The sequence below is a fragment of the Mycothermus thermophilus genome, assembly GCF_041956435.1.
Source record: "Mycothermus thermophilus strain CBS 625.91 unplaced genomic scaffold VTJ04scaffold_3, whole genome shotgun sequence".
Lineage (NCBI taxonomy): Eukaryota > Fungi > Ascomycota > Sordariomycetes > Sordariales > Chaetomiaceae > Mycothermus > Mycothermus thermophilus.
The window spans coordinates 948,644-975,267 of NW_027191429.1; the positions used below are offsets into that span (position 1 = coordinate 948,644).

Sequence of the window (26,624 nt, forward strand, 5' to 3'; positions counted from 1 at the left end):
GAGAGAGAGAGAAATAATAGAGAAGAGCCTCGACGAAGGTCAATCAAGCACGCAGTAACACAGCTCTACTTAGACATCCAACTTCTGAACAACCAACAAACCCAACCACCTACCTTCCCTAACCTTCAAGTCACTCAAACATCAAATCATCAAATCCAATCTAAATCTTCAATACTACTCTATTCCCCGACAAAGAAATGACTACCTGACCTGACCTGACCTGACCTACCTTGCCATTGCCGACCAAACATTTGTTTTCCAGCCAACTTTCAACCATGCGACCCACCATGATGAACACCACTTCCCCAGCCAGACCTGAACCCCCTTTCCTTTCCTCTCCCTCATTCCACCAAGCAAACCAAGGAAAAAAAAAAGAAAAATACATTCGTGTGAGTGCCAGTGTTATGCGCCAGTGCCAGGGGACAAGTTGATGAGAGAGAGCATGGTGTGGGAAATGAAAGAGAAAAGGAAAACAGAAGTGAAGTGACCGGACCCGAGCAACAAAAAGGGGGAAGATGGAAAAGATGAGAAAAAAACACAGAAACCAAACAGCAACAACAACAGTCCAAACACCCATAGTCCCATAAACCCCCACCTACCCCATCTCCATCAACCCACCACAGCCTTCATGCTCAAGCTCTCCAAAAACCCGCCCAAATCCTCCTTCTTCACCTCCACCACGCAGTGCTCAAAGCTATCGATCCTCACCCTCGCGCTCGTCTCGGCAACCACCTCCTGGAACGCCGCGCCGAACCGATTCAGCCCGAACCCCCTCTGATTCTGCGCCTCCTCGTCTTCCTCCTCATCACTCTCCTCTTCACTAACTTCCTCCTCCTCGCTCAACTCATCTTCCTCTTCCTCCTCTTCACCATTCTCCCCGCGCTCCTCCCTCTCCCTCCTCCTCGCCTCCCTCTTCTCCTCCCTGATCTTCTCCCTCGCCTTCCTCTCCTCCTCCTTCTTCCTCTGCCTCTCCTCCCGCTCCTTCTTCCTCCTCTTCGCCGCCTCGCGGTCCACAAACCGCGTATCCGGCCCGCCGCCACCGCCCGTGCCCACCACCACGTACACGCCCCTCTTCTCATCCAGGCACGCCACCACCAGCGGCGTGCCGCGGCCCTGGAAGGCCAGCTTGCCGCCGCCGGCGTCGCGCTCCTGCTCCGCGAGCGCCTCGCCGATCCACAGCGCGAGTTTCGTCAGCGCGCCCGGGTGCCGGAACAGCGCCGCGTCGGGCGCGTCGGCGGTGCCCTTGACGACGCACATGCGGAAGGCGCGGAGGTGCGAGATTTGCTTCTTCTTGAGCAGGGCGGTGCCGGTAGTAAAAATGGCGCGGTGGAGGAGTTTGGCTGTCGGGAGGCCGGCCTTCAGTGCCTCGATGTCCTCGAGTGCGTCGTACGCTTCCCAGAAGCGCGGGAGCCATTCCTCGCTGGGCGGGTCCGAGGAAGAGAGGGAAGGGTTGGGCGGGTCGGACGAGGGCGGGGTGGCGGTTTGCGTCGAAGAGGAAGATGACTCGTTGAGAATTTCGTCGGCGGCGGACTTGCCCACTTCCAAGAGCGCGCCGATGACCACGCCGACGTCCTGCGCGGAAAGCGTGGCGCGCCACCCCCAGCTGCGGACGAAGCCCCAGCCGTCTTTGGCGCCGGCGCGGTCCGTGCCGTCCGTGTCGATCGTCGGGACGAGGTCGTCCAGGTTGTAGAGCGAGGCGTACTTGAGCAGCTTGGCGCGGAGCTCGCGCTTGAGCATCATGTCCATGTGCGCGTAGCTTTGTTTGCACTGGACCAGGCTGACGCCCATTTTGGCGAGGAGCTTGTGCAGCCGCTTGAGGCCCGTTTCGCTCCACGTCTTGAGGCGCGAGAAGAGGTACGGCGAGTGGAGCATGCTGTCGTAAAGGCTCCAGTGCCGGATGAGGAGGAACTTGGGCTCGGGAGAGAGCCGGATGCTCGTGTCTTCGGGGCTGCGCGCCGTGGTCGGGATGATGCCCGTGTTTTCGGGAAGGACCGCGCCGCCGCGGCCTACCTCGGGGGGGTTCAATCGACGGACTTCGTCGCGCAGCAGCTGTCGTATCCGGGCGCCGCGCATGCCCATCCAGCCCGAGACGGGTCGGCCGCCGTCAGCTCCGCCGCGAACGGGCACGGCCACGCCGGCGGATGATTTGCCGTACAGCTCCATCGACGTGACGCCCACGATGGCGAGCCAAAGCAGGTCGTTGTCTTCGCGACCAAGCTCGGAGGCGAGCGAGTAGAGCATAGAGGACACGGGCTCCGAGTACGAGGTTCCCAGTTGGTAGTAGTCGCGGAGCACAGCTTCATGCTTGCGCCGGAGACGCAGCAGCCGGCGGCGGAGGGTTCGGGTAGATGGAGCGCGAGGAGGCTGAGCGCCCGAGGGCGGCTCGATGGCGTCGCTGGAGAAGATGGCGTCATCCCGGAGCGAGATGAGACCGCGCTGGGCCGGCCGTTGGGGAGAAGTAGCTATGGGTGTTGACTAAGAAGTGTTAGCAGCAAGTTTGTGTTTGTAGACATGAATTATTTCCGACTTACCGAGTTGCTCCGTCGCCTCTGCCTGGGCCGATCCTCCTCCTCATCGCTATCCTCGTCCAAAAAGTCCCATGATTTCCGCTTCTGGCCAGCGCGCGGCTGCTCAGAGCCGCTTTCAAGCCGCGGGACGTCGATATCGCTCTCGTCATCGCCATCCTCATCTTCATCACTCTCTCCCAAATCCTCCCCATCGTCATCCACATCAGGCATGTCCACAAGCGCAAGGTACGACTCCCGTTCCTTGGCCAAGTCATCTTCGATATCACCGTCGTCAAACACAATAACACCCCCTTTCCCGGGGCGGTAGGCGCGGTCGATGCACCCTCCCATCACACCAGGCGGCGACCTCTCCGCAATCGTCCCGCGGCCATCAGCGGTCGGCTCGAGCGGGAACCCGCCAAACACGTTGCTCAAGTTCCACGGCCGATGGGAATCGATCACCCAGACCTCGACGCCGCTAAACGCCTGTTCCGCGGCGGCAGGATTTCCGGCCTCGGCGTCCTCGTCGGGTTCCAGGCCCAGCATGGTGCCCAGATCCGCCATGCCACCCACGCCGAGGCACACGACCAGACCGCCGGGCCCGCCGCGGGATTGCATCATGGGAGCAACCAGGTCGCGGCCGGCGCGCTCGAGGTCGGCGTAGCCCGCGACGGGCTGGATTTTGTGGGGAATGTAGTCATGTTTGAAGAGACGGGTGAGGATCCTGCAGGCGCAGAGAGCGTCGGGCTCGAGGGCGACGAGGATGAGGACGGGCGGGGAGAGAGGGTGGCGCGTCTTTTGGAGGTGGAGGTAGAGTTTGGATATGAGGGCGCGGGGGAGGTACATGGCGGTGGTGGTAGGTTTTTGTTTGGATTTCGCGTCGTTTTAGAGGAGGTGAATGTCAAAGGACGGTCATAGGAGGTGGTATCGCGCCCTCCTAGACTGGTGATGTCAAAAAGGGTCGCCGACGGCAGGGGTGAGAATGCAGTCGCGGTCGCGGTCGCGGACCGAGATAATGAGAGGTGCGGCGGTCTCAGAGAGGATGGTGAGAGGCCAATTCACAAATCCATGACTCTCTTGTTGTTGACCACGCATGAAATCGCTCGAGTCGAGTGTGTTTTGTAGTGAGGGTGGAGCTGGTGGTTGCTGGAGGAGGTGGTGTTTACAGCGAGAGCCCAGAGAGATTTAGCTTGGCCAAGCATTGATTGATGATTGCAGAGACCCGCGACGCAGCGGGACCTTGACGCGGTCTGCGAGACGCGACGTGAGCGGGACGCCGCGCACTGGCCCCACATGCCCCACTCTCCACTTTGACCGCGACACCTCCAGCGGGAAGGAACGGGAGGGTGGAGCTCAATCAACACAATGCCCCGCGGTTGCCAGGTTGAGGAAGTCCATCTTGATCTGGACTCCAAGTTCTTTCCAGGTTCCTTCCGGGTTCTTTCCTTCCAGGATCCGTTTTCACGTAGAATAACACGTGAACCATGGCATTGAACCAGGGGCTGTTTATTCTCCTCAGATGAAAAGATCCCCTTGAACTGTGGACGACAACCTAGCGTACCCCCGAACGTGATGATAGCATCACTCTCACTCCACCATCGATACCTGCAGACTCCTCACTCACTTGGTCATCTACGAGTAATGTACCTGATCAGGTACTTTCATTCAGCTCCATCCCAAGTCCGGCCTACAAAGGTTGTGTGCAGCAGATCGAACTTGTGAGGGGGCTTCGGAGTTGGGAAGAAAAATGGCTGCCTATCCGACCTACGCCGCCAAAGACAAGGCAGAAGGGTTTATGAAACACCGACATCCGGGGAACGTCAGAGAGATGGTGTGTTCTGTTTCTGTTTGGCAAAAGCCAAAAAGCCCTATCACTTCCCTTGGTATATATCCAGGCCGTGACCAAGAACCATCTGTCCCTCTGTTTCCAAGAAATCATGGCTATCCCAAGACATCTATTCTGCGACAAACAATGCTCCTCATCTCTTACCTAAGCACCTAGCTATATCTATGACATCCCAGTCTATCCAAATCCCCGCCCCTTCCTATTATCCCCCTCTATAATTTATTATCCCCTCTAAAAAGCACCTCTCGATCCCGGCCATGTTCGAGTCCAGTCCAACACACCATCCACACATGACCTATCCAAAACAGTCAACAACAACCTCCCCCGTCGAAACACACAACCATCCTATTTAGCCAAGCAACCAAACCTCATGGAGGTAGGTCAACAACCTGCTCCAGACCCAACCATCCCCGCCCGGACTCCTCCAATCCCGCCCATCACCACATCCCACAGCGATGGCACACACCCCATCCCGATCAACGCCCTCGGCATCTCGGTCGACAACACCATCCCACCCGCCGCCGTCGCTGCGACAGCGCAATCCCTCTGAATAGCCCTCTCAACAAGCTGTACCACCCTCCTCCTCATCAACGCCGTCATCGCCGCCATGTCATCTGGCTGCTGCTGCTGTTGTAGTTGGTGCTGGTGCTGATGCTGCTCTACCACACCACCACCACCACCACCAGCAGTCGTGGTCGTAGCCGCCGCCGCTATCGTCAACGTCCGCTCACTCCGCAGGATGCACTCAGCCAACAACCGCACCGCGGCAGTCTGCATCGCAGTATCTGACGCCGCCGCGTGCACGGCGACCAGATATACCGGGCCGATCACCCGCGCGGGCATGTCTGCGAAGAGCACCGCCGTCGCCGTCCCAGTAGGTGGCAGCGACGGCGGTGCTACTGGTGCTGAAGGGTTGGTGCTGGTAGCTGGCGGGCTGGTCAAGCGGACTGCCAGGCCGAGGATTGTTTGCTGCCACGAGCTCTGGTCGGGGTCTGGGACTGGGAGGACATGGGGACGGGTGGTGGTGGTCGTCGTCGTGGTGGTGTAAGGGTAGGGAAGGGCGGGGACGGGGACGGAGCGAGGGGTGAAGAGGGTTCCTGCCCCGCCGGCTGTCGTGGTTGGTACGATAGGAGGGAAAGAAGATGAGCCGCCGGAGTTGTTATTGTTGGGGCGTGTGCTGATCGGGGGTGTGGTGGTGGTTGGAGTTCCTGCGGCACCGGTGACCAGGCTGAGGAGGAGTTGGGCGCACCGAAAGTGGAGGAGGTCGAGATACAAAAGAAAGAGATCGGCCGTGGTCGGGTCGGGCGTGCCGAAGCGCGTGGGAGACAGAAAATCCGCGATCAGAGACCCGAGACGGGCGCTGCGCGATTGTAGGCAGGCTTGTTGTTGCTGCTGGAGCGGGTCGGACCAGAAGAGGGCCGCTTGGGCATGGTCCGCGGCGGTGGCCATGGCGATTTCGTGCAGGCGGGCGATAACGTCGTGCTTGAAGGCCGTCATGGCTATGCGGGCGTGGGCGAGGCTGGAATAGGGTGCGTCGGCGGTGCCGTTGTTGAATCGCCGTTGGCGGTAGGCACGCTCAGAGATGACGGGCTGGATGCCATGAGTAAAAAAACAGGCTGAGGCTTCGAGCTGGGCGAAGAGCTGGATGATGTCGGCCATGTCGAGCGTGTCGCGACCTGATGGCCAGGCGAAGATGGAGCCGTCATCGACGCACGATAAAGCCGGCTCGGGCAGAGACTGGAGGATGCGAAGGCCGTTGGTCAGGTGGTTGACAGCCACGGCTGGGTTTCCACGCAGCGTTTCGAGCGAGATGAAGGCGAGACAGCAGACAAGGGTGATGCGGATGCTGTCGCACGAGGAGGACGTGGCGTGGGCCTGCAGGCGCTCGATGGATCGGTTGTATTGCTGGATGGTGAAGACCTCGAGGTCCGCGCGGCTGAAGCCCTCGACGACAGGGGCTTGTGGGCTGCGAGACAGGAGGTACGAGGCGGCCATGGCCACCACGGCGTGCTTGACAGCCTCGTCCTGGCAAGCCGTGGCCGGAGTCAACCTCCTCCAGAAAGACTTGAAGCAGCAGATCTGGGCGTCGACGCCGTCCGAGGTGGTGGCCTTGAAGCGGGAAAAGACTCGCTTCTCGGTCTCGGTGCCGTCAATGTCGGCCTCGATGCGTCTCATGGACCGCAGTGTTTCGTTCCACTCGCAGGCCCGGACGAACTCGGCCCTCGCCATCTCGGCAGCCTGGCTCTGACTCGGCCCCGGGGACTGGTACCGCGCAAGAGCCGCCTTGTCGTAGCCATCGCACGTCCTCCCCGTCGAGGTACAGCGGTGACAGGCCGGTTTCCCTTCATCACACTTAACTCGTCGAATTCTGGTTGATTGTCCGGTTAGTCGGTCATCAGGGGGCCACCACCCAAGCCCATCATATTGGTTGACTTGACTCACTTGCTGCAGGAACTCGTTAGTGATCCGCCTGGCCGGTGTGTTGGCGTTGAGGGGCCGTGAGTGGGAGCAGGGACAAGCCGAAGGGAGAAGCACGCCACATACCATGTGATACAGCCGGTGCGGACCTTGGGCTTGCTTGCCCGGGTCCTCTTCTTGGGGGGTTGTTCCCCTCCAGCACCGTTGGAGACAGAGGAGGATGGGGGTGATGCGGACGGACTACTCGCCGTGCTACCCGGTTCAAGGCTCGAGCGGCTTGATGTTGGTTGCTCGGACATGGCAGTATGCGTGTTGTCGGTACGGGACTCTCGGAAGGGGTGAAGGTGACTGGGTGATGACAGTGATGGAGGGGGAATACTCGTATAACTGGACAACTGGTTGGTGAAAGAAGAGGGCCCAACCCCGTTTTAATCACGACTCTTGCGTACCTAGCTATACGCAATATGCAGAACTAGGGTGTAGGCAAAGGGGGGGAAGAGGATCCATCTGCAGGTGAGGCATGGCAGAAGCATGTCATGGCTTAGCCGCTTCAGATGATACCCCCCCAATGTGGTCTCAGGAATGGCACTCTGCTCGATGGCCATGGTGTAAGTTCTCACCGCCTGAGGGGCTCTCGGTTGAGGCTTGTCAGGGCGAGGAGGGCCGTGAGTGGTCTAACTACGGCACTGGGCAGGCCTCACGGGCCCTTCCCAGGAGGCATCATCATGTCCAGACACACTTGATGGGACCATGCAGGACCGGTCAAGATGCTGGCTGAAGGCATCAAAGGTGTCAGTTGGATGGCTGTCATGGAGCGAGATGGTCATGAATGATACGAGTGATACGAGTGGATGCTTGTGGATTATGGATTATGGATTATGGAAGATGCCGTCATCAACTTGTCATCAACCCATTCTAACCATAGCATCGGCGGGGACTGGGAGAGAAGGCAAAACGAGACAAATCACTGGAAAAGGAAGGACACTGGATAGTCCAAGATATTATTTGCTGGGCTAAATGTCCAGTGGCGGCATGCCGGCAAGCCCGGAGACAGACCAAGCTGAGGAGAAGATGGACTTGGATGGGCCATATCGAGTGGTCCCAAGGGACCGAGCCAACCCCACGGATTGGTCCGGAGTGAGGCGAATCTGAAAATCAGGTACCGTACGTACCGCCCGTAAGGACGCCGGCTTCCCTTCCGGCCCCGGTTTCTTCTCTTCGGAAATCGAACCGTGGGCAGGTGCAGCGAATGGCGAACCTCTCAGGTGGTTGCTTCCTCATGGCACTGACTAAGCCAGCGCTGTTTGTGCCTTCTTCGGAGACCAACCCCACTAATTTTAGCGGCTCAAAATGCTGCTGCCTGGACACGATTTTGCTCCTTGCAGATTCCAAAGCTGAAGTGGTGTGTGCCCGGCCATGTGCATGTTGGGGAAGACGAGGTCCTTTTTGCTGAGTTTTCTAGTCCGTTCCTTGAGAAGTTCCAATCCGGAGTATGTTGCTACACTTTGTTTTTGGAGGAATTTGAGGTTTTGGTGCGGCACAAGCCCTCGACTCGGCGGTCCGGTCCGGAGCCCTGTGCCGAACCTCGACTTATACGCAGCGGCCGGCTTAGACGCAAGGCGACCAATGAGCTCTCAGCATGGTACAGGGGGCTCCGGACGACACCGGGCACTCCTCACCGCACCCTCACCGTCCATGGCCCGGGGTCCCGCATGTTGAGATCTTCTGTAGTTACATCTCGGTAGTCCATCCGAAAGCTTGCATACGCCATCCTCGCCATACATCACGCAGCCAAGGCCGTTGATGTTGGGTGTTCGAACCTGGTTGGCTTCTCGTTCGCTCAGTCCCGTCCTCCCTCCCACTCGGAGTCTCTATCCCCATCGCCTATCCACCAATCCCTGGACCCTTTCGATGATTCTTTGTTTTTCTCCTCTTCCGTCTTCTCCCCTCCCTCTCCACATTCCCTCCCACTCTCAACAAGAACCACAAACCCGGATTAGGTTCTGACCACCACCGCTTCCATCACGGCCGGCAACCTGCCATTCGGCCTCCAATCCAACCGCTCGGGCAGCAAGGAAACGCAGATGAGATCAGGCAGCACAATAACTTTCCACATACCATCCATGCTCACCAAGCGCTATGCCCGATCTATGGTCAGGATTCTATGGGGCGGCCTTCTAATCCCAGATTCCGGACCGACAGCTCTCTTCCAACCAAGCATAACCCCGGAACCTATATGCCGTAGGCAAGTAAACCCGTCATACCCTAAAGTTCCCTTCTTCTCCCGAACCATATGTGGCCCTTACTCGGGCCCGTGAGGCGGCAGAGAAGACAACGTGAGATGAGACGTTTAAATTCTCTTACCCGGCGGCATGTGCAACGTATGTACAGTACATATGTACGACGAGGCGCAATACGACCACTCCAATGGGAACATCTATTAGATATTCGCCTCTCCTTGGGGCTGACAAAACATAGGTAGCTGAGCTGACATGTTTTGGAATCTAGCTGGGGATGAAGGGAGAATATTGCCATTTTCAACCACAAGCATGGCGGCCATCATCTCCATCCTCCTGTTTACTATGGAGTTCCCATACAGGGCTGGCGAGGCCTAGGCGATATTATGCTCGCGGAGTGGGCTCATGGCTGACTTGGTATACGTCCCCGCCTGGTGAGCGATCAGTAATAACAACACCCAAGAATAGAGACAATGTTTGGTAATGACAACCCGAGAGCGGCAATAAGATTGCCGGCTGGCTTAGACTTGAGCATCCAACCTCTCCGTCCTCTAACCCGCCCGCCGTGCGTCACCTCCTATGCCTTCTCGGCAACCCAGGGCGTGTCAAGCATCAAAAAGCTAGGATGGAGAATAGTCTCTTCAACCACAACTTCCGTACTATATACAGCCCCTTAGGTAACTCTATCCGCCAGGGCAACCAATCTTACTAATACATGCTATCCGTCAAGATTCCTCTGCATACCTTCTCATCCAGAAGACACAACTCACCCCTTCCCACAGACTACCCGTCTACACGGTACACTCATCGACAATGGCACTCACCCAAACATGAACGACTCTTGGGTGGGTAGGATTCAACACTCATCAACTCACTCACCAACCAACCGACCCACCAACCCTGATTCACGAACCCAGTCAACCCTTTTGGTCGTTACAAAAATCAGCTCAACATCTGTTCTCATTATCATCTCTCCATGAAGCCAAGCAAGTAAAATTCCATGCCCAGCATCCAGATTCAAGCGACCTTCGACCCAAGTCATCAGCTAATTCCATTTCTTTGTTCTTCTCCCTTCCCTAGGTAATCAACTCCGGGAAACGCCGTTAACCCCGCCAACCCGACCCAAGCAAGACCGCTCCCGCCCGTGGATCCCGAGACAGAGAGAAAGAGAATGCGAAACCACAATTATAGACAAGGCTCAAGAAGCAAATAAACCGCCCACCTGCCTGCCTACCGGCCCCTCACTTTTTCCCTTGCTTTTGTTTCAAAAACAACTTCAGGAAAACTGACTGGAACCGAAGAAAAATAAAAAATCCTGACAAAATAGAAGGAGAGAAGAAGAAGTGAAGGAAGAACCCAGAGAAATAAAACGTCTTGTTGTGGTTGAATTTCGCGAATCGAAAGCAAGCCAGCCGGCCCAAGCCCAGCTTAGTAGTACGTAGTAGTAACCCACACCCACCCACCAACCTTAATAAACCCGTTCCTGATCCCATTCATCCTGAGAATCAATCGCCTTCCGCCCACCCAACCGCCCGCATGCCTGCCTGTCTCGGGTATAACTAGGACAAATAATCCGACAAATAATCCGACCGAACCTCAAAACAGTTTTTGAACCGAAAGAAAAAAAAAGACCAACAAACGAAAAACGCCGCGCCAACTTTCCGCTTCCTGGTGCGCTTGTTACGCTACATCCCACATCGCTGTCCCCCCTAATTATTGTACACGGGCGTCATAAGCCCCACTCAAACAAAGTTACTTCCAACCATGGTGTGCTCATCAGACGCTTGTCGCCGTCGATCGATGAAATGATTACTCCGCCGCTTGCTGTTGCGCTCCAGTCGACACCGAAGGGGCAGCCGCCTCGTGAATTGTTGTCGAAGTCGTCGCCGCAGCACCAATTACATCACCCTTCTCCACCGTCGGTGAATCCACTACTTCACCACCCGCCGACTTAGGCTCCTCCGCCAGGGCTGACGTCGGCTTGGGCAAAGCACCGGCGCCCCCTAACCCCGGCCGCGCGGCGTTCGCCTTGTTCATCCGACTCTTGTAGTCGCTCAGGCTGAGCTTCTTCTTGACCGGGCTTGGGGTAGCAGCGCCGTTGGTGGCGGGCGGAGCGAGCGGACTCGGCAAGGGGACTGCAGCGCCGGCGGAGAAGGGGGATTGTGTCGTCGTGGTCGCCGCGGAATTCGGTGTCGATGCAGACGGCGGGGCGGAGCTCGAGAAGAGTGGGACAGGCGGAGGTTCGACGCGCAAGTCTAGCGACTTCTTGCTGATTGGTACGGGGGTTTCGGATGGCAGTGGACGTGCGTCGGGCATCGGGTGGTCCTGTGGCGAGGACAAGGAGGAGTCTACGGCAGCGGCGGGATCGCGGGTCGACGTCGGAGAAGTCAGGGAAGACGCATCGCCATCCGTGTGGCTGCTAGCGGTAGTAGCTGCGGATGACGGACGCTCCAGGGCGCGGCGCTTGTTGCGCTCCTCCTCGAGACGTCGGTGGTGCGAGCTCTCTAATAACCGCTTCCTCAAAGGGCAACCCAGTTTGCGCCTCGGTGTGGGAGTCTCCTCTTCTTCCTCATCTGGGAAATCGGTCTGGACGGCAGCATCGCAATACTCAACTCGCTGCGGCGCGGGCAGGTGGGAGCTCTGAGCCGGGTGCGCGCGCGACCGAGAGGCTTTGTCGGTACCGCGCACAGGACTAGCGCGACTCGGCGAACCAGACTTGCCCCTGGACGTCCCCGTCCCTGCGTCGACGTACCCTCGCTCGAACCCTCCAGCTGAGAGGTGAGGTGTGTTGGAGAGGGAGTTGGGCTTGGACGTCTTGGACGACTGTGCAGGCCCGGAACCGTCGGATACGCGCTTCCTCTTGCGCGGTGGGTGCTGTTGCTGCAGCTCCATCCGGCGGAATGTGTCCTCAACCATAGCGACCTTCCTCTTGTCGCGGTCGGTTGGCTCCGTCAAGATTCCCAGCGTATCAAACGACCCCTGACGGGCTCTCGGCGTCTGGTCGCGGCTCGGCGGCTTGCTGCGCGGCGCGCTAGACACCGACCGACGGTCGTTCTCGGCGACGTCTTCCAGATGGCCTTCACTAGCGGCTCGACTGTTGGTGGCGTGCCCGGTGCTGGTGGGCGAGATGGCGCTCTGCGACTGAGTCTTGGGCTTGCGCTTCTTCCCGGCGGCTTTTGGCGCATTCGCAGCGGCTCGAGACCCGCTCTTGGAAGTTAGGTAGTTCCTGCGGAAGCGGGCAAAGGCGCACTCGGGACCGAGGTCACAGGCGCAGCCTCCATACTCAGAGAGGATGAGATGAACCCACGGGGACCATTTCTCATACTCCTCGTCGGTAGCAACAGGCTGCTCTGCCGCGGCGTCGGACCCGTCGTCGCCCAGGCCAAACAACTGGAGAGCGCGGGCCTTCTCGGCCGCCGGGAAGCCGAAATGCCAGGGAATCGTGATTTGTTCCTTGGCGGCTATTTGGCGGTCGCTCACCAACCAGAAGCGGTACTCGTTGTCGGATGAAAGGTAGGTCTCGAGGATGGCGTTTGGTCGGCAACTTCGGCGGACAAAGCGGGCCTCGGAGCCCTCGCGTCGGGTGTCGATGTACAGTGGGAGGAGCGGGTGGAAGAAGACAAAAGGAAGGGGCGTCGTGAGATCGTTCCAACGGTTCGCGGGATCGGCGCAGTAGTCAATCTGGAAGCCAATTTGGCCGTTGACCTCTATCAGCGGCACGTCCTTCTCAATTTTGGACGGCGCGCGGAGGCAAGGCCACTGGACGACCATGTTAGGAGAAATGACTTTGCGGACCTGCTCGATTTCCGGGGCGACGCGAATCTTGTCCATATTGGCAGGAAGCTTCTGGAAGACGTCAGCATATGACAGGCCTCCAGTCTCGACCTGCATCTGCTCTTCGTCTCGTAGCCATTTCGTCAGGGTGAAAGAGACGCGGATGTCGGCAAAGCTGTTGGTATCGACGATCTGGTAGGAACGGTCGTTGTACAAGGACAAGAAGCTCGCCGAGTAATTGTGCAGCTCAAAATCGTCGGTGACGTCGGGCGGCGTTGTCGCAGGGCTTAATGGATGGCCGTTGGTCGTCTTTGCGACTCCGTGATTGGAATTCGCCGCGCGCTTCCCAGCCTGAGAGCTAATGGAGTGGCTCGGCTTATGTGAGCTCTTGGCCTTCTTTGGGGGATGTGGATTTGAATCATTGGGGCTGTGGTGTTTCGCGACATCTGTGGAGCCGTAGTTCCCGTTGATGTGGAGATCGGACGGTTTTGTTTTCTTCTTTTGATTTTTGGATGATGGTGGTCGTTTGGCCTTCTTCTCCGCGGCAGCCTCTACTGGTGCGACGACGGTTCTGGCGCGTAAACGGGCGACGGCTTGCTCCCGGTCGACGTAGCGCGGCTCGCAGTCGGTGCACTGGTGAGTAAAACCTTCTGCTAGGGCATCTTCGACGTTATCCGGGTAGTAGCACTCGATGTGCTGCCAGGTATCGCATGTATCGCAGTAGATGGTGTTGCCGTCATCGTCAGGGAAATCGCAAATACACTTGATGGTGTACGGCTCTTCCTCCGCGGGCTCTTGCTTGCGGGCGACATCTCTTGATGAGGGGGCGCTCGAAGCGGAGAGGGCGGTTGGCTGACTCGGAGGCGCGACCGTCGGCGGTGGGGCTCTGTCTGTCATAATCCTGGAGGAGCGCCTCGCGACGGCGGAATGCTGAGTATGATGGTGTCGGTTGGAGAAATTATCGTGCCGGTCGGAAGGTCATTCTGATCGCGCGTGGTGACGCGGAAGAGACGAGGTCCTCGCAGGCGTCGGCGGCGGGAGCACAAGACCCGACGACGAGAGGGGTCATGCGCCCGCGTCAACGAGCAAGAGTTGGCGATTGAGGTGGGCTGTGACAGGGGCGCGGCGGTGGTTGAGATTGTCGGGATCGTCGTAGTCGCGGTCGCAGTCGGTCGGTCGGCAGTTGCTCGGCTCGGGTCGAAGGACAAAGAAAGGTGAGTCGCAACAGCCCAAGATTCCAAGACGCCAATGGATATGAAGTTTACGGTGTCGACGGCGAGGTCGAGTTCACGGAAGAGTCGCGGCCGAGTCACCAGGGAGGAATGACGACGACGTGGCCGAGTCCTGAGTCGGGCGTGGCGAAAGTCGAGGAAGAAGAGAGGAGAGATGGTCGAAGGCGCGATGCCAGAACAATGGAGAAATGGAATCAAGGCCGAGGGCGGGCGAGTCTTGTTGGGGTGAAACGGAGTGACTGGCCGGCGGCGCGAGATTGGGAAAAGGTAAGGTTGGCAGGTGCAGACGAGGCCCAGAGAGGATCGAGGGTCGAGGATGACCGGCGACGAGAGGGCCGGAATGGGTGACGTGGAAAAACGGGGAATGGGAATAAAGAAAGGAAAGGCAGAGTTTGGAGGAGAACGAGGGCAGGGCCGGGAAGAGTCGAAAGAGTGGAAAGAGAGGAGGGACCTGGCCTGGAGGGGGGTGTGTGTGGTTTGCGGGTACCCCAGCAGTGAGTGCAGTGCCGTGTGCGGTGCAGCAGTTGGACGAGTGCGGTGCGGTGCACGCGCGGTCTTCTCTCGCTCTGTCTGTTTCTGCTGGCCTGGGCATTCGGGCACTCTGCCTCTGACTGTCTCTGCGTCCGGCTCCCTTCTCTGCGACGGCGACAGGGGGGGAGGGGTCCGCCACAGAGAAAAGAGAAACGGAAAGCAAGGCAGTCGAGAGCTGAGGTCCGCCAATCAGCGGCCGCCTCTGCACCGTGAGGCATTGGTTTTTTGGGGGATGGACCCTGTGGGAGAGGGACGGGAAGGAGCCATGACGGAAGGCGGCCATGGCTGGAGGCATCGCAATGGAACCATCACATGGCGATTGTTTTGACTGTGTTGGGCTGTCTCTCAAGTCCGAAGAGCTGTCCCTGTTCCTGTTCCGACTGTTTTGTTTTGTTTTTGCCCTGTGCAGACTGAGGTGAGTCCCCAATTTCCAACGCGGGCGCACCAAACAGCAAGAAGCTGCTGCACGGACCCTGGGCATCCAACCCTTTCCATGTCCAGAATGGATGGAACGCGAGAAGAGCGAAGGGGCGTCCCACTTGCCGCCGCGTCCAAGAGACCAGGGTGGTTTTGTGGGAAAGTGGCGGCTCCACAGCGCAAGCGGGTCGGATGCATCGCTGCCTGAGGCAACCCTGGCCAAAACGGTACAAGGGTTGAGGTCGTCCGTTATCTTCTGCCGTTCACGCTCCGTCAGGAGCCGGACGTAACGGAGTGGTGGAGGGGGACACGAGCTGGTGGTCGGTCGGTTTTCGCCGGATGCGCCGGCTGCGCACGTCGGCCTCCCGATCGGAAGCTCACCCAGGAAAAGCGGAACCCGAGAAGGCGAGAAGAGGCCGAGCTGGCGGGGATGAGGAGTTGATGAGGTCCATCGTGGAAACAAGAAATAAAATCTGCAAGAATGACTCCTTTGCGATCGAGGGAGTTCAGTAAGGGTCAGTTTCGATGCGGAGGGTGCCCCGCGGCTGATCGGTCGATGAGCTGAGGGGTTGTGAGATGAGAGGAACCATGGGGGGGAAAAGTCAGGAGTTTTGTTTGTTTGAAGACTTGGGAAATCATATAAGGGGGGAAGAGAAACCTTGCTGCTGATTTCTGACTTGTCAGTCGATGGCTAGAATGGCTGGAGCCTGTGTGGCTGGTCGGGGCCAAGATCGGGTCGGAAGGTCAGTTTGTGTCGGGACCCGGTCGGAAGCCTCTGCGTGGCGGAGAAAGTTTGGGAGCTCTGGCCTCTGAAAAGCACAACCTGAGCTCCATGTGGGTTGTTGATGGAACGGCAGGCCAGCTCGGTGCGGAGGAGGGGTTGAGGCGATGTCAAACAAAACAAAACACAACAAATCCGCTGTGGTGTATGGCCGAACTCAAATTGAAGCGGCAGGTCGACCAACAGGTAAAGGTTCCCTCTTCTACGACCTGCCACGTCCAGAAAGTTGTACACAAAGAAGTCGTCTGAATAGCCGGCGGCTCTGCAAGACAAGACGACTTTTCCATAGTGCCGGCAGGCAGGAGGCAACGATGGGATGAAGGGACGACAGCTCTGTCAGTCCAATCTGCGGCGCAGCCCCAAGCCGGCGGAAGGATGTCTCATGGGACCGGGAACAGCTGGTAGACAGCTTTCTTTTGAATCAAGGATCACCTGCTTGTTATGAATCGAGAGACTGCGTCGGGTGTCAACTTGGTGTTCTTGCGCTATGGATCGCGATGGAGTCAGCCCGCAGTGCGACCTTTCTGGTTCCTCAGCCAAATGCTGTGTCAGCTCAGCAGCCCCCGTTAGGAGGACCGACCAGGGACGAGAGTATGGATTTTCTGCTAGCTTCCAGGCTCCTTGGGAAGCGTCTTTTGATACTCAGGCGTGCTGCTTCATAGAGAGGACGTGGAAGCAGACGACGCCGTGAGAATCGATATCAAACCTGGAAACTCTGCTGCGGAGCTCGGTCGCGAAAGGCTGGGGCACAGGGATTCCATCTGGCACTCCAGTGGCAGCCGCTCACATGACGGAGAGTCAAACCAGATCCATCTGATGCAGCCAATCAGGAGGCTTTATTCCTCCGTCCATGACGTGCCCCATGCTCGTTCCTGTTGGCCTGCGGCTGCCCCGTTCGGTTGACTGCTGCCTCTCCCGCCACTGAAACTGCCTTTCCCTCGGTGACCGGTGGGCCCAGCAGGCCGCCGCCGCCCGTCCCATCTCTCAACATTGACGTTATCACTCCTCAGCGCTGGCGAACCGCCTTCCCCAATCTCGTCATCGTTTTGCATCAACATCAACAAATCCGCGAGGTGACAGCATCTCGAAGTTGGGAGGCTATTTTTTCCTCTAAAGAATAATTTTTCTGCTTCATTTCGTTTGACTCCTTTACAGGCGGCTGTCGTTATTGTTCCCCGCCTCCCAACAGTCACTACATCCAACACCGCTCCTTATCACAGCCGTCACCATGAGGCTCTCCGCCCTTCTCCTTGCTCTTGCCGCGGGCGTCGACGCCAGCAATATCTACCGCTCCCGCAGTGACCAGACTCTGGTCAAGAGGGCCGATCTGGACGTTCCCGGCCAGAACCCTCTCCAGTTCTGCGAGGCTGATCGCGCGAGGGACATCATCACCATAGAGGAGGTGATCCTGACGCCGAATCCGCCCGAAGCGTATGTCCACACATCCTTTTCGAGAGATGACTGAGCTACTCCAAGAACCTATCTCTAACATTCTCCCCGCAGCGGTGAAACCCTCCGGATCGAAGCCACTGGCACCGTCAAGGAGGACATTCTGGACGGCGCCTACGTCAACCTCGAGGTCAAGTACGGTTACATCAGGCTCATCTCCACGACGGCCGATTTGTGCAAGGAGATCCAGAACGTCGACCTCAACTGCCCCATCGAGAAGGGCAAGATCCACATCATCAAGGAGATTGACCTCCCCAAGGAGATCCCTCCGGTACGTGTTGCTGAGTCATCGATGCAAAACAGCAAATACTGATAATCGTATTTCTCATCTCCAGGGCAAGTACACCGTCCAAGCCGACGTCTATAGCAAGGATGACGAGCACATCACTTGCCTGACCGCTGTCGTCTTCTTCAACCGCAAGCCTTTTGGCGGTTTCCTCGACCTCGACCTCTGAGCAGATTCCACTGCAATGACTGTTTGCTCATCAAGGCATACGAGTAACGATGCGATGGACATGATGTTGAATGGATTGTTCTTGATGGTTTAGGGCACGAGGAACGGCAGATTGATAAGGGGGATTGTCATCATGGTTTGGTACATAGGGATTAACGGGGTTCTTGACGTTTCAGGGCGCCGAGGGAGTGGTTATCATGTTGGATTGCTTTCGTTTTCTGCATAGCTACACTCGAGTTTTGCTGTTTTTGCTGTTTTACCTCTGTTTTCCGACTGCGCATCTTTCAGTTAGCAAACCGGTAGCATGGAGTCCGGAAGCTGCGGACAATGGGATTGTATGGGTTTCTTTCCCAGTCATTCACACTTAGAGATGTCAGAAGGAAACCTGCCCGATGATGCAATATGTAGCTTGTTGGTATCTGCGAGTTCTCCCCTCCCGGACGAAGATCGAAGACTGTCGTCATGAACACACATATCCATACCTGACACACCTACATTACCCACTTGCCTGGCCCAAGAAGAGAAAAAGAAACCTCTTGTCTTCGCTTCCAAAAGCATCTGCGCCCTCATTCACCAAACAACCTCCGAACCCTGCGCAACACGCTGTCCTTCTCGGGATCGTACGGGTGGTCCTTGCTGGGAATTTCGAGCACGGCAGGGAATGCCTGGGTGTACGTGTCGATGCGGTGCCGTATCCTATCTGCGATCTGTAGACTCGGCCACCACATACGGTCAGCGCCAACCGGGCCATGTACGTAGTGGAGGAAGACGGGAAAAGGGATTGACACTGACATGCTGGTTGATCAAGACAATGCCGATATCCTTGCGCTCCGACGTGAAGCGGTCGAAGGCGGCCTCGATGGCGGCCGTGTCGGTTTTGGCGTCGACGACGAGGAAGTTCTTTTGGTTGTCGGGCGGTGGGGTGACGTGCTGTCTCACGGGGTTCGTGGGTTTTGTTAGAGAAGGGTTGGTTGGGGTCTCGAGGAGAAGGGCTTCGTTCGCAGAGGAGGCGGGTTCAAAGTGGGAAGAGGAGACATACGCCAATGCCTGCGAGGAGGAGGCCGGTTACGGAGTCCTACGGAGAAGGTCATGGTAAGTTAAAATTCCAGATGGGCCATATGTTGCCGTCTGGGAGTTGATATTCACCTCGTCGCCAATGACGGCCAGGAACTGCCTGTCGCGGTAGTCTGCTTGCGAAGCCATGGCTGCGATTTGGATGGGTCGGGAGGAACGGGACGGGAGAATAGATTTGGAGGGGAGAGCCTCAAATTGTCACGCGGTTATCTTCCACGATCTGCGCTCTTTGGTGGAAAATGTAGGTCCCTTCCAGGTTGGAGTCCGAATCCAGCAAACCGGATCGCGGACGTGGATGATGGAGTTCAGGTCTGGCAGGTGGTCACCGGCCCGGTCCCGCTCAGAGCCGCTGCAGCTCCGGGCAAGTGGGTCCTCACGTCACTGATCCCTGCCGCTCGCCAAAGCCAAGACTTGGAAGTGGGGCCATGACGGCGTGGGAAAGATTTCCATTTCCAGATTTGGTTGCTGCAACAGATTCGGGAATCCAAATACAACAGAAAACATCCTGTCACAGAAAAACACACGACAAAGCTTTGCCGCAACACGTTGCCTTTTTCTTTGAGCAGCCACAAGCACGCGGAAATCGAGGGACGCCGCGCATCTTGCGCTTCAAGCAATACGCATGCGTTAGCCTTTCCATGCGACGCGGCTGACCAGCTCAACACGCGCGACGCCATCCTCTCGTCCTCATTCATCCGCGGCGCGCCGCCACTCGCGCGCGACCTCAACACTCAATCTCATCTTCATTTCGATTCGACGAAGCATCACCTCGGTCAAGATCCGCTACTATGGCTCCTCCATCGCGACCTACGCGCCTCATACGGCGCCAACCCCTCGGCCAGCGGATTCGCGCCATGCTGAACCCCTTGGACTTTTATCTCTGGCTGTCGGAAGAGATCCAGACATTGGACTGGGACTCTAAAGCATTCGGAACTCGTTTCGGCCTCGTCTGCAACTTCCTGTTTATGCTCGCGCGAGCGAACGCAGGCGACACGCGCGGCGCTGTCGATGATGTGTTTGGCGATGACCCAGCTAATGGCTGGGTGACACTGGTGGTAGGCTCAATCTTCAAGCAACAAGTGACTGGATGGTTTGCTCACGGAACTCCCTTCTTCCTCCAGGCTAATTTCCTTCAATGGGTATTCATTGCCATTTCGCTGCTCAATGCTTTCTCCGCCATGACGCGCACCCGCCATTACCGCCTTTTCGAGATGAATGTCGAGTCCGCCGGCCCTGGCACTCCTTCGGCCCAGCGCGTCCGCGTCGACTCATCCCCCGCCTCCTCAACGCCATTGCGCCTCATCCAAGAGGTCCTTCGCCCCGAAACCGCCGAACAGCGCGCCCACCCCGACAAGACCCGCGACGTCTGGGAAGTCCAGGTCTGGGACCCCTTCCCGGCGACTCTGCGCATGTTCTGCCTGTTCAGCCCAGGCCACGTGCTCATCCACATGCTCTTCCTTCCGGTGCCCACTCTCGACCCACGCCCTAGCGTGACCGTATTCAAGTGCCTGCTCCTTCAGGTGATCTTGTCCGCCCAGCTGTGGCTGTTCCACGCCCGTTTCTCCCAGCAGAGCAAGGACACCGCCATCATCCAGAAGGAGGTCATGCACGAGTATGACGTCAAATTCGTCCACCCCCGCCTCCACCCCATCGTTCGGGAGGTGGCCACCCAGGTGTCGATCGACGACGATGGCAGGGTGGAAGAGGAGGACGTTGCTATCGGCTCGGCCTCCACCTACCTCCGCCGCGGTTTCCAGACGCATCCTAACCCCAACTATGCGCGATACGTCGATCCGGATGGCGCCGCCAACAACCGTCCGTCTTCATCGTACACCTCCTCCGCGACGACTTCGCAGCCGAACCCATTCGTCCGCTCCTCTCTCCGCCCCTCCTTTGCTGCTCAGGTCCAGCAGCAACGCTCCTCTTCCCTCTTCAACCGGCCTTCTGTGCAGCAGCAGAACCCCTCCACCCCATCGGCCGCTATCAAAGCCGTCTCCACCGGCACCAACACCGGCACGTCAGCCAACAACAGCTTCACGTCCACCGTGAGCCACCCCGCGTCCTCCGCCAACACCAGCTTTACCTCCGCCAACGGCTATGGCGGCAGCTTGGGCGTGTACAACCACCCCAACTCCCCTCTCAAGAAGGCTCTGAGCCTCGCCGATATCAACGCCAACGGCGGCCCTCCGCAATCGCCGCGGAACGGGCGAGAAATGGCCGCGCTGGAGCAGCGGGAGCTTGCCGCGAGGATGGTGCGGGAGAGCAGTCCCGTCAAGGACCGCGGGACCCCCGCTGGAAATGGAACGGTTTATGACCCGCTGAAGAATAACCCGTTTGCCCATTCGCCGGAAAAGTTGGCGCGGGCGCGGGCGACGAGGTGGACGCAGGAGAGGTTCCCTACGAGGAGGCTCTAGATCATTTCCTTTCTTGGTTTTTCTTTAATTGATGAAAGAAGACAAGGGATGAAGAGATGGTGGGAGAAGACGGTGCGCTCACGCGAAGGCATACTTGCTTGCTTGCTTGTCTGAGAAGAGAGGAGAGAAGGAGGTATTGTTTGTGAGTACGACCGATGAGAAGGGGGATTGGACAGGGTAGTGCTGTCTGGCAAACATTTGGGACACATTAATAGGGGGGGGATTTGTCACCTGGGCTTTTGTAAGAGTGGGAGTATGGATTAGACTGCGCTGCGCTAATGGGCGGGTGGTCATGGAGGAGTATTGTACATGCATATTTTTGTTTTGGTTTGTCTTTTTATTTGTGGGACGCATGTCATGGCGTTAAGGGGGTTGTGGTTTTTGCTAGGTATCCATGGGATGGTGGCCTTGAGCAATGCATTTGTCTGATTTTTCATGAGATTCTGACCTGCCTGTCTCTGTTTTGTTCTTGCCTGGGCTGTGGAAGTTTGTTATTCTTATGTTCGCTCTTGCGTATCACATCTTCTGTCGACTACAAGGGCTCGACCTCTCCCCCTTCCTTGTACCCGATGGATGGCCTGCAGAGACTCAAGTCCAAACAGCAGGTCAGGTAGGTTCAAGCTGTGCCTCGCCCTATCCCAGTCCAGCCCAGGCAGGATACACTTGCCAGGTGTTGTTGTCGAGGATATCCTGCCAGGGAGACACCTGCCTGTCTCGTGAGAGGTGCTTTCCAGCCTCGATGGCGTTGTGTTTCCTTTTCGACGAAGGTCTTTGCGAGTACCCGGCCGGGCACAAATATCAAAGCTCGTCTTCCGTGGCCTCCTCATTTCCACCATCCTTTACTTCTGATGACCAGGGCATTGGGACACATCGAGTATCAAGCACTCTCGTCTCCGTTTACTTAACCATGGCCGAACCTCATCACCAACAGCTAGGTCTACATATGTCCTGCCTTAACTGCCTCCACACACAACATTCAACCAACTCTTCAACGAACATGCCCACCATCATCTGTCACTCTAAACAGTCCGATGAAGGCCCTGCCCCATCAAAACAGGCGCGGCAACCCCAACGACCAAGGCGCAAGTCCCTCTCTCAGTCGGTGACCGACGTCGCCCAGTCCGTGACCGAGTTCTTCTCTCGTCTCCGACCCAGCAACCGACCGGAAAGAGGCGGCACACTGCAGGACTCGCCGGCATACTGGCACGAACGTCACACACACTCGGATGACTGCGACGGGAAGGATGAGCATGGCCGGAGCCGGGTGAGAGAGGAGGAGGAGGAGGAAGAGAAGGGCGGCGAGGACAAGAAGGAGGAGTTGTTGATGATGACGCCGAAAACCTTGTCTCCGTCTTCTCCTCGACACCCTCCTTCACGTTCTCGTCCGATGATGGCGGCGATGACGAGGCAAGCAGGGTTTGTTGGCTGGGATGAGAGGGGAATAACGCCGACGAGAGCGAGGTCTCTGGGCCGCTATGGCAATGGTGGTGATTCTGGGCGGCGGTGGCAGGGCGGAGATAAGCAACCCACAGCATCAGCATCCGTGGGTGGGCTGAGAGCTATGAGGATGCGTCCCAGGGCACAGAGCGTTGGTCCCTCCATAAGAACTTCAATGCTGCAACGCTCCCCCAATTACAGGAGTAGCAACACTGCACCACGACACCCAGGAAATTCACCGCAAGGATGGCAGGGCAGCCCACGTCGCCTCTCGTCAGGGCAACCGGCACCTTTCGTGCGTGGTAGAGACCCATCACCTAATCCCCGTGCTGCTGCAGGCCGGAGAGTGGGATGTAGCTGGCCCTCTCCTCCATATTCTCACCACCATCAAGCGTACATGCCGGTGTCAGGAACACCACGTCAAAAACCTCTTGCCTTCGACACAGCGCGACCTACCCCCTGCTTGCATCCCTCGCAACCCCAACCGAACCCATCATCTCTCTCCTTCTCTCACTCTCTCCGACCTCGTCCCATCCCAACCCTCAAGCCTCTCCCTCCACACCTCTACCGTGCCTCCCGACTCCGCCGCCGCCAGCGCCACCAACTCCTCACGCGCGGCGACTTCCTCGGCGTTACAGGCATCAACCCAACCACAGGCCAACCGGACATAATCACCCCGCCCACCAGCTCCGAGGACGCAGTGCTAACAAGCACGGCATCTGTGACAGCGGCAACGGGAGTGGCAAATAGGTCCCGGTCGGAATCACATCCGGGTGACGAAGCGGCCGGGCAGGGAGGAGCAGGGCAGAATGAAAGGTGGGAGGCAGAACGACGGAGGAGAAGGAGGAGGGAGAAGGAGGTGAGAAGAGCGCTGAGAGAAGCTGAAAGGATGGCGAGAGCGGAGAGGAGGAAGGAGATTGTTCGCGAGGAAGTCAGGAGGGCGGGTATCTGGTGGAAGAAGGATGCGAATGGGTGGTCTTGCGTTTCGGGACCGACGCCGGGGGTGTCTCCTCCTCCTTTTCCTCCTTCTCCTCATCTTGTTGGATCCGGGCGTGGAGATGGGGTTGGTGTGGGTTCTTCGAGTCTGGCACCTGCAGCGGATGCTGGAGCGGGAAGGCAGCCGTCGTCGTCGGCACGGTCACCAGCGAAACCCATGAGACAAACATCGTTGACAAAGTCACCGAGATCACCCGGGAAAGACAACTACAAGCCGTCTCCTGCGCGATCAGTTCGAAGCCAAGGAGGGCATGTGAAACGCAGTCCGAGGTCTTTTTTATGGATGGCGGCGGCGGTGGGAGCCCAGGAGAGGAGAAGCCATTGCCACCGTCGCCGCTGCTGCTTGGGGCACAGGACAGGACGGGGAGAGATGGGGCTGGTGCGAAGGCGGCTTCTACGGGGTCTCCCTATGGTCAAGAGAAATGGGTGTCGTCTCCCAGCCGTTCTCATGGCCGTGCCCGTGGAGGTGATGCGCGAAGGTCGGTCGAGGGCACCTTCACTGGTGCTCAACCGCGACTACGGTTCTCGCCCCCGGCCAAAGCCGACACGGCTGGACCAGCTCAGAGGAGGCATGTGTCCAAACAAGCGGCACGTATTCCCGGAGCATGGCCTGAGGCCGAGGCCTTGGAGATTAGTGCCGGGCGGTTCGATGGAGGTGGTGATGACAGGACAAAGTCGGACAGAGATGTGCAGCAACCTGCTGCAGCATCACACCCTCAAAGCCATCCTTCACTGCCACCCCACGTCTTCCACCCAGTTAGTCACGATACACACACCAGAACTAGCTCCGTCAGAGGCGTTGGCGGTGGCAGATGGCCAGACTTGGAAACAGGAATCCCCATCTGCGTGCACACGCATCACCACCACTACTACTGGCTGGGCGCAGAGCCACCCATCCCGGGTCCGCGTCGGCCGAAGCTCAGGCGTGATACGCGACGGATATCTGGACGATCTTTGTCCGACGATCCTACTACAACAACGACTACAACGGCGAGCATTGGCGGCACTGCCGGCAGGGGATCGGGAGATTCCGCGGACAGTGCTTGTACGGTCATCAAGCGTGATGTTGATGACGAGCGGCGGGGCGGGGAGTTTGGAGTTGCTGGACGACATGCCCCTGAGCGGCTGGCGGAACTTGGGTCTCAAAGGTTGGGAAAGTCAGAGCCGTTGGTCCAGGAGGGAAATGGCAGCGAGAGAGGATCAACGATCTGCGGCGGAGCGAGGAATGTACCGGATGATGATGTACCGCCCGTCACCTCCCCGCGACAACAACGGACGCCGTCGCGGAGGAGCAGACACGGCGGCGACCGGCCGTCGGCGGCACAGACTGGACAACCTTCACCAATGGTCAACCCGTCCAGCACGGGAGGAATCGACAGCAGCTATTACAGCAACGACAGCAGAGCAAATAATAGCTCTTGAAGCGGCTCAAAGAGCATTCGCGGCTCATCATAACCATCAACGTCAACATCACTATCATGACCCCTCCTCCTTCTCAGCATCGGGATCAGCATCGGGATCGGCGTGGCAAGTCCATCACCCCGGCCCACCGGCGCCGAGGCGGGCGCCGACATCGGAAGCGGACCGGGGCCGGGGCTCGGAGGGCGGCGCCGCAGGTCGGACAGCGGGAAGGCGACCCAAGCCCGCCGCCAAGACCGCGGCGGTTTCGGAGGCGGAGGCGGAGACGGAAGCGGAAGAAAAAGAGGAGGAAGAGGCCCGGTCGGGTCCAAGCGTCACGGAGCCGAGTTGCGGTAGCAGCAGCAGCAGTGAACAGGAGCCACAGGGGGAGTCGACGGGTCTGGAGGACACGCAGCAGCAGCAGGACGCAGTAGTGGTGGTGGATGTTGCGCGCTGGGCTGGGAGTGTCCTAGCTGTGTTGGCCAAACTGGCTGCGGCATATTGGCAGGTGGTGAGCCCCGTGTTTGATGGGGGTTCGGAGGTGAGGAGGAGGTTGGAGAGCGCGACGGCGACAAATGGGGATGTTGTTCGGTGCGTGCTGGCGGGGGTGTTTTTGTTTGGTGTCATGGCGGTTGGGGTGTGGACGGTTCGGGGGGCGGTTTTGGTGGTGAGGGTTGTGGGTATGGTGGTGAGGATGGTGTTGAGGGTGGCGGGGGTTTGGTGAGATGGACGCTATACGGGGAGGTTTATGGCCATTATTACATTACTGCTGTCGGCTTTGTGTTATTATTGTTTAGAGAGGATTGTAAACACCATGATGTTGTATGCTTCGGCTTTTAGGACACCAGGACTGGAGACAGCCGGCTTGCTATGTTTGGAGTGTGATGTATTATCGAGGTCAATATCACCCGGCCTCCTGATCCACCGACAGACATATTGTACGCAGTATGAAGTAATGGATTCCCGGCTGTTGGACATACGAATGGCCACCCAACTGCGGCAATGTGACGCCCGGTTGACGAGATCTGGACTACTGTGAAGCATATGCAGCGGCTTCGGGATGAGCTTGATCCGGCGGAGTTGGTTGGGTGGGTTGAAGTCAGTGGCTGGCTGTCCTTGGCCTCTCTCCCACAGAGAGCAAGCATTGGGGCTTTTGTTCTGCTGCTGCGATATTGCTCGGCTGACCGCTTCTCCTTCTGGATCCCTATCCTCATTGGGATCCAGATGCAGTGTCGCCCGCCCCGCGTCCATGAATTGATGGGTGATCCGATAGGTTGATATCTAGGTACATACATATGCCGGCATGCCGATAGGGAAGGGCCGCAGCCAAACACGAAGACGGGATCGGGGAGATCGACGGGGAACTCACTTCTACAGCAACTGGAGATTCGCCGGGCCGAGGAAAAGATATGCAGGAGGGCACATGGAGGACGGTCTACTCCGTACGTGGCAGAAATGGAAGAGATATCCGGCCTGGACGAGGTAAGTAGGTGGTCTGAGCTGAATTGCTTGGGTTGCTTCAGGGCTGACGGCGTGGGATGGGGATGGGGCTAGGCAGTGAAGGTCACCTCAGGCAAACTTGGGGACCCCGAGGAGAGCTAAGCAAATCTGTGGATGATCGACCGGATCTTGATCCCGGACCGGAGCCGGATGTAAGGA

The 26,624-nt window shown here is 58.0% G+C and overlaps 10 protein-coding genes across 10 annotated transcripts; 4 read left to right on the top strand and 6 right to left on the bottom strand.

The window, feature by feature from the left end:
* Positions 1 to 609: 609 nt before the first annotated feature.
* VTJ04DRAFT_4447 (uncharacterized protein) lies at positions 610 to 3,353 on the bottom strand (the record flags this gene model as incomplete). Its single annotated transcript, XM_069362456.1, has 2 exons — positions 610 to 2,475; positions 2,532 to 3,353. 2 exons carry the CDS (start codon positions 3,351 to 3,353, stop codon positions 610 to 612), a joined length of 2,688 nt encoding a protein of 895 aa, XP_069219401.1.
* A 1,381-nt stretch (positions 3,354 to 4,734) lies between these two features.
* VTJ04DRAFT_4448 (uncharacterized protein) lies at positions 4,735 to 7,070 on the bottom strand (the record flags this gene model as incomplete). The annotated part of the gene is made up of 2 exons (XM_069362457.1): positions 4,735 to 6,721; positions 6,796 to 7,070. The coding sequence occupies 2 exons, from the start codon at positions 7,068 to 7,070 to the stop codon at positions 4,735 to 4,737; spliced, it is 2,262 nt and encodes a 753-aa protein (XP_069219402.1).
* A 3,406-nt stretch (positions 7,071 to 10,476) lies between these two features.
* VTJ04DRAFT_4449 (uncharacterized protein) lies at positions 10,477 to 10,785 on the bottom strand (the record flags this gene model as incomplete). The annotated part of the gene is made up of 2 exons (XM_069362458.1): positions 10,477 to 10,717; positions 10,772 to 10,785. 2 exons carry the CDS (start codon positions 10,783 to 10,785, stop codon positions 10,477 to 10,479), a joined length of 255 nt encoding a protein of 84 aa, XP_069219403.1.
* Positions 10,786 to 10,817: 32 nt separating this feature from the next.
* Positions 10,818 to 13,679, bottom strand: VTJ04DRAFT_4450 (uncharacterized protein; the record flags this gene model as incomplete). The annotated part of the gene is made up of 1 exon (XM_069362460.1): positions 10,818 to 13,679. The coding sequence occupies one exon, from the start codon at positions 13,677 to 13,679 to the stop codon at positions 10,818 to 10,820; it is 2,862 nt and encodes a 953-aa protein (XP_069219404.1).
* A 3,292-nt stretch (positions 13,680 to 16,971) lies between these two features.
* On the top strand, positions 16,972 to 17,647 carry VTJ04DRAFT_4451 (uncharacterized protein; the record flags this gene model as incomplete). Its single annotated transcript, XM_069362461.1, has 3 exons — positions 16,972 to 17,174; positions 17,247 to 17,463; positions 17,528 to 17,647. The coding sequence occupies 3 exons, from the start codon at positions 16,972 to 16,974 to the stop codon at positions 17,645 to 17,647; spliced, it is 540 nt and encodes a 179-aa protein (XP_069219405.1).
* Positions 17,648 to 17,701: 54 nt separating this feature from the next.
* On the top strand, positions 17,702 to 18,014 carry VTJ04DRAFT_4452 (uncharacterized protein; the record flags this gene model as incomplete). Its single annotated transcript, XM_069362462.1, has 2 exons — positions 17,702 to 17,734; positions 17,796 to 18,014. The coding sequence occupies 2 exons, from the start codon at positions 17,702 to 17,704 to the stop codon at positions 18,012 to 18,014; spliced, it is 252 nt and encodes an 83-aa protein (XP_069219406.1).
* A 198-nt stretch (positions 18,015 to 18,212) lies between these two features.
* Positions 18,213 to 18,849, bottom strand: VTJ04DRAFT_4453 (uncharacterized protein; the record flags this gene model as incomplete). Its single annotated transcript, XM_069362463.1, has 4 exons — positions 18,213 to 18,353; positions 18,439 to 18,576; positions 18,686 to 18,721; positions 18,793 to 18,849. 4 exons carry the CDS (start codon positions 18,847 to 18,849, stop codon positions 18,213 to 18,215), a joined length of 372 nt encoding a protein of 123 aa, XP_069219407.1.
* A 659-nt stretch (positions 18,850 to 19,508) lies between these two features.
* Positions 19,509 to 21,134, top strand: VTJ04DRAFT_4454 (uncharacterized protein; the record flags this gene model as incomplete). The annotated part of the gene is made up of 2 exons (XM_069362464.1): positions 19,509 to 19,775; positions 19,842 to 21,134. The coding sequence occupies 2 exons, from the start codon at positions 19,509 to 19,511 to the stop codon at positions 21,132 to 21,134; spliced, it is 1,560 nt and encodes a 519-aa protein (XP_069219408.1).
* Positions 21,135 to 21,212: 78 nt separating this feature from the next.
* VTJ04DRAFT_4455 (uncharacterized protein) lies at positions 21,213 to 21,449 on the bottom strand (the record flags this gene model as incomplete). Its single annotated transcript, XM_069362465.1, has 1 exon — positions 21,213 to 21,449. The coding sequence occupies one exon, from the start codon at positions 21,447 to 21,449 to the stop codon at positions 21,213 to 21,215; it is 237 nt and encodes a 78-aa protein (XP_069219409.1).
* Positions 21,450 to 22,131: 682 nt separating this feature from the next.
* VTJ04DRAFT_4456 (uncharacterized protein) lies at positions 22,132 to 25,689 on the top strand (the record flags this gene model as incomplete). Its single annotated transcript, XM_069362466.1, has 3 exons — positions 22,132 to 22,681; positions 22,773 to 22,964; positions 25,067 to 25,689. 3 exons carry the CDS (start codon positions 22,132 to 22,134, stop codon positions 25,687 to 25,689), a joined length of 1,365 nt encoding a protein of 454 aa, XP_069219410.1.
* Positions 25,690 to 26,624: the final 935 nt, after the last annotated feature.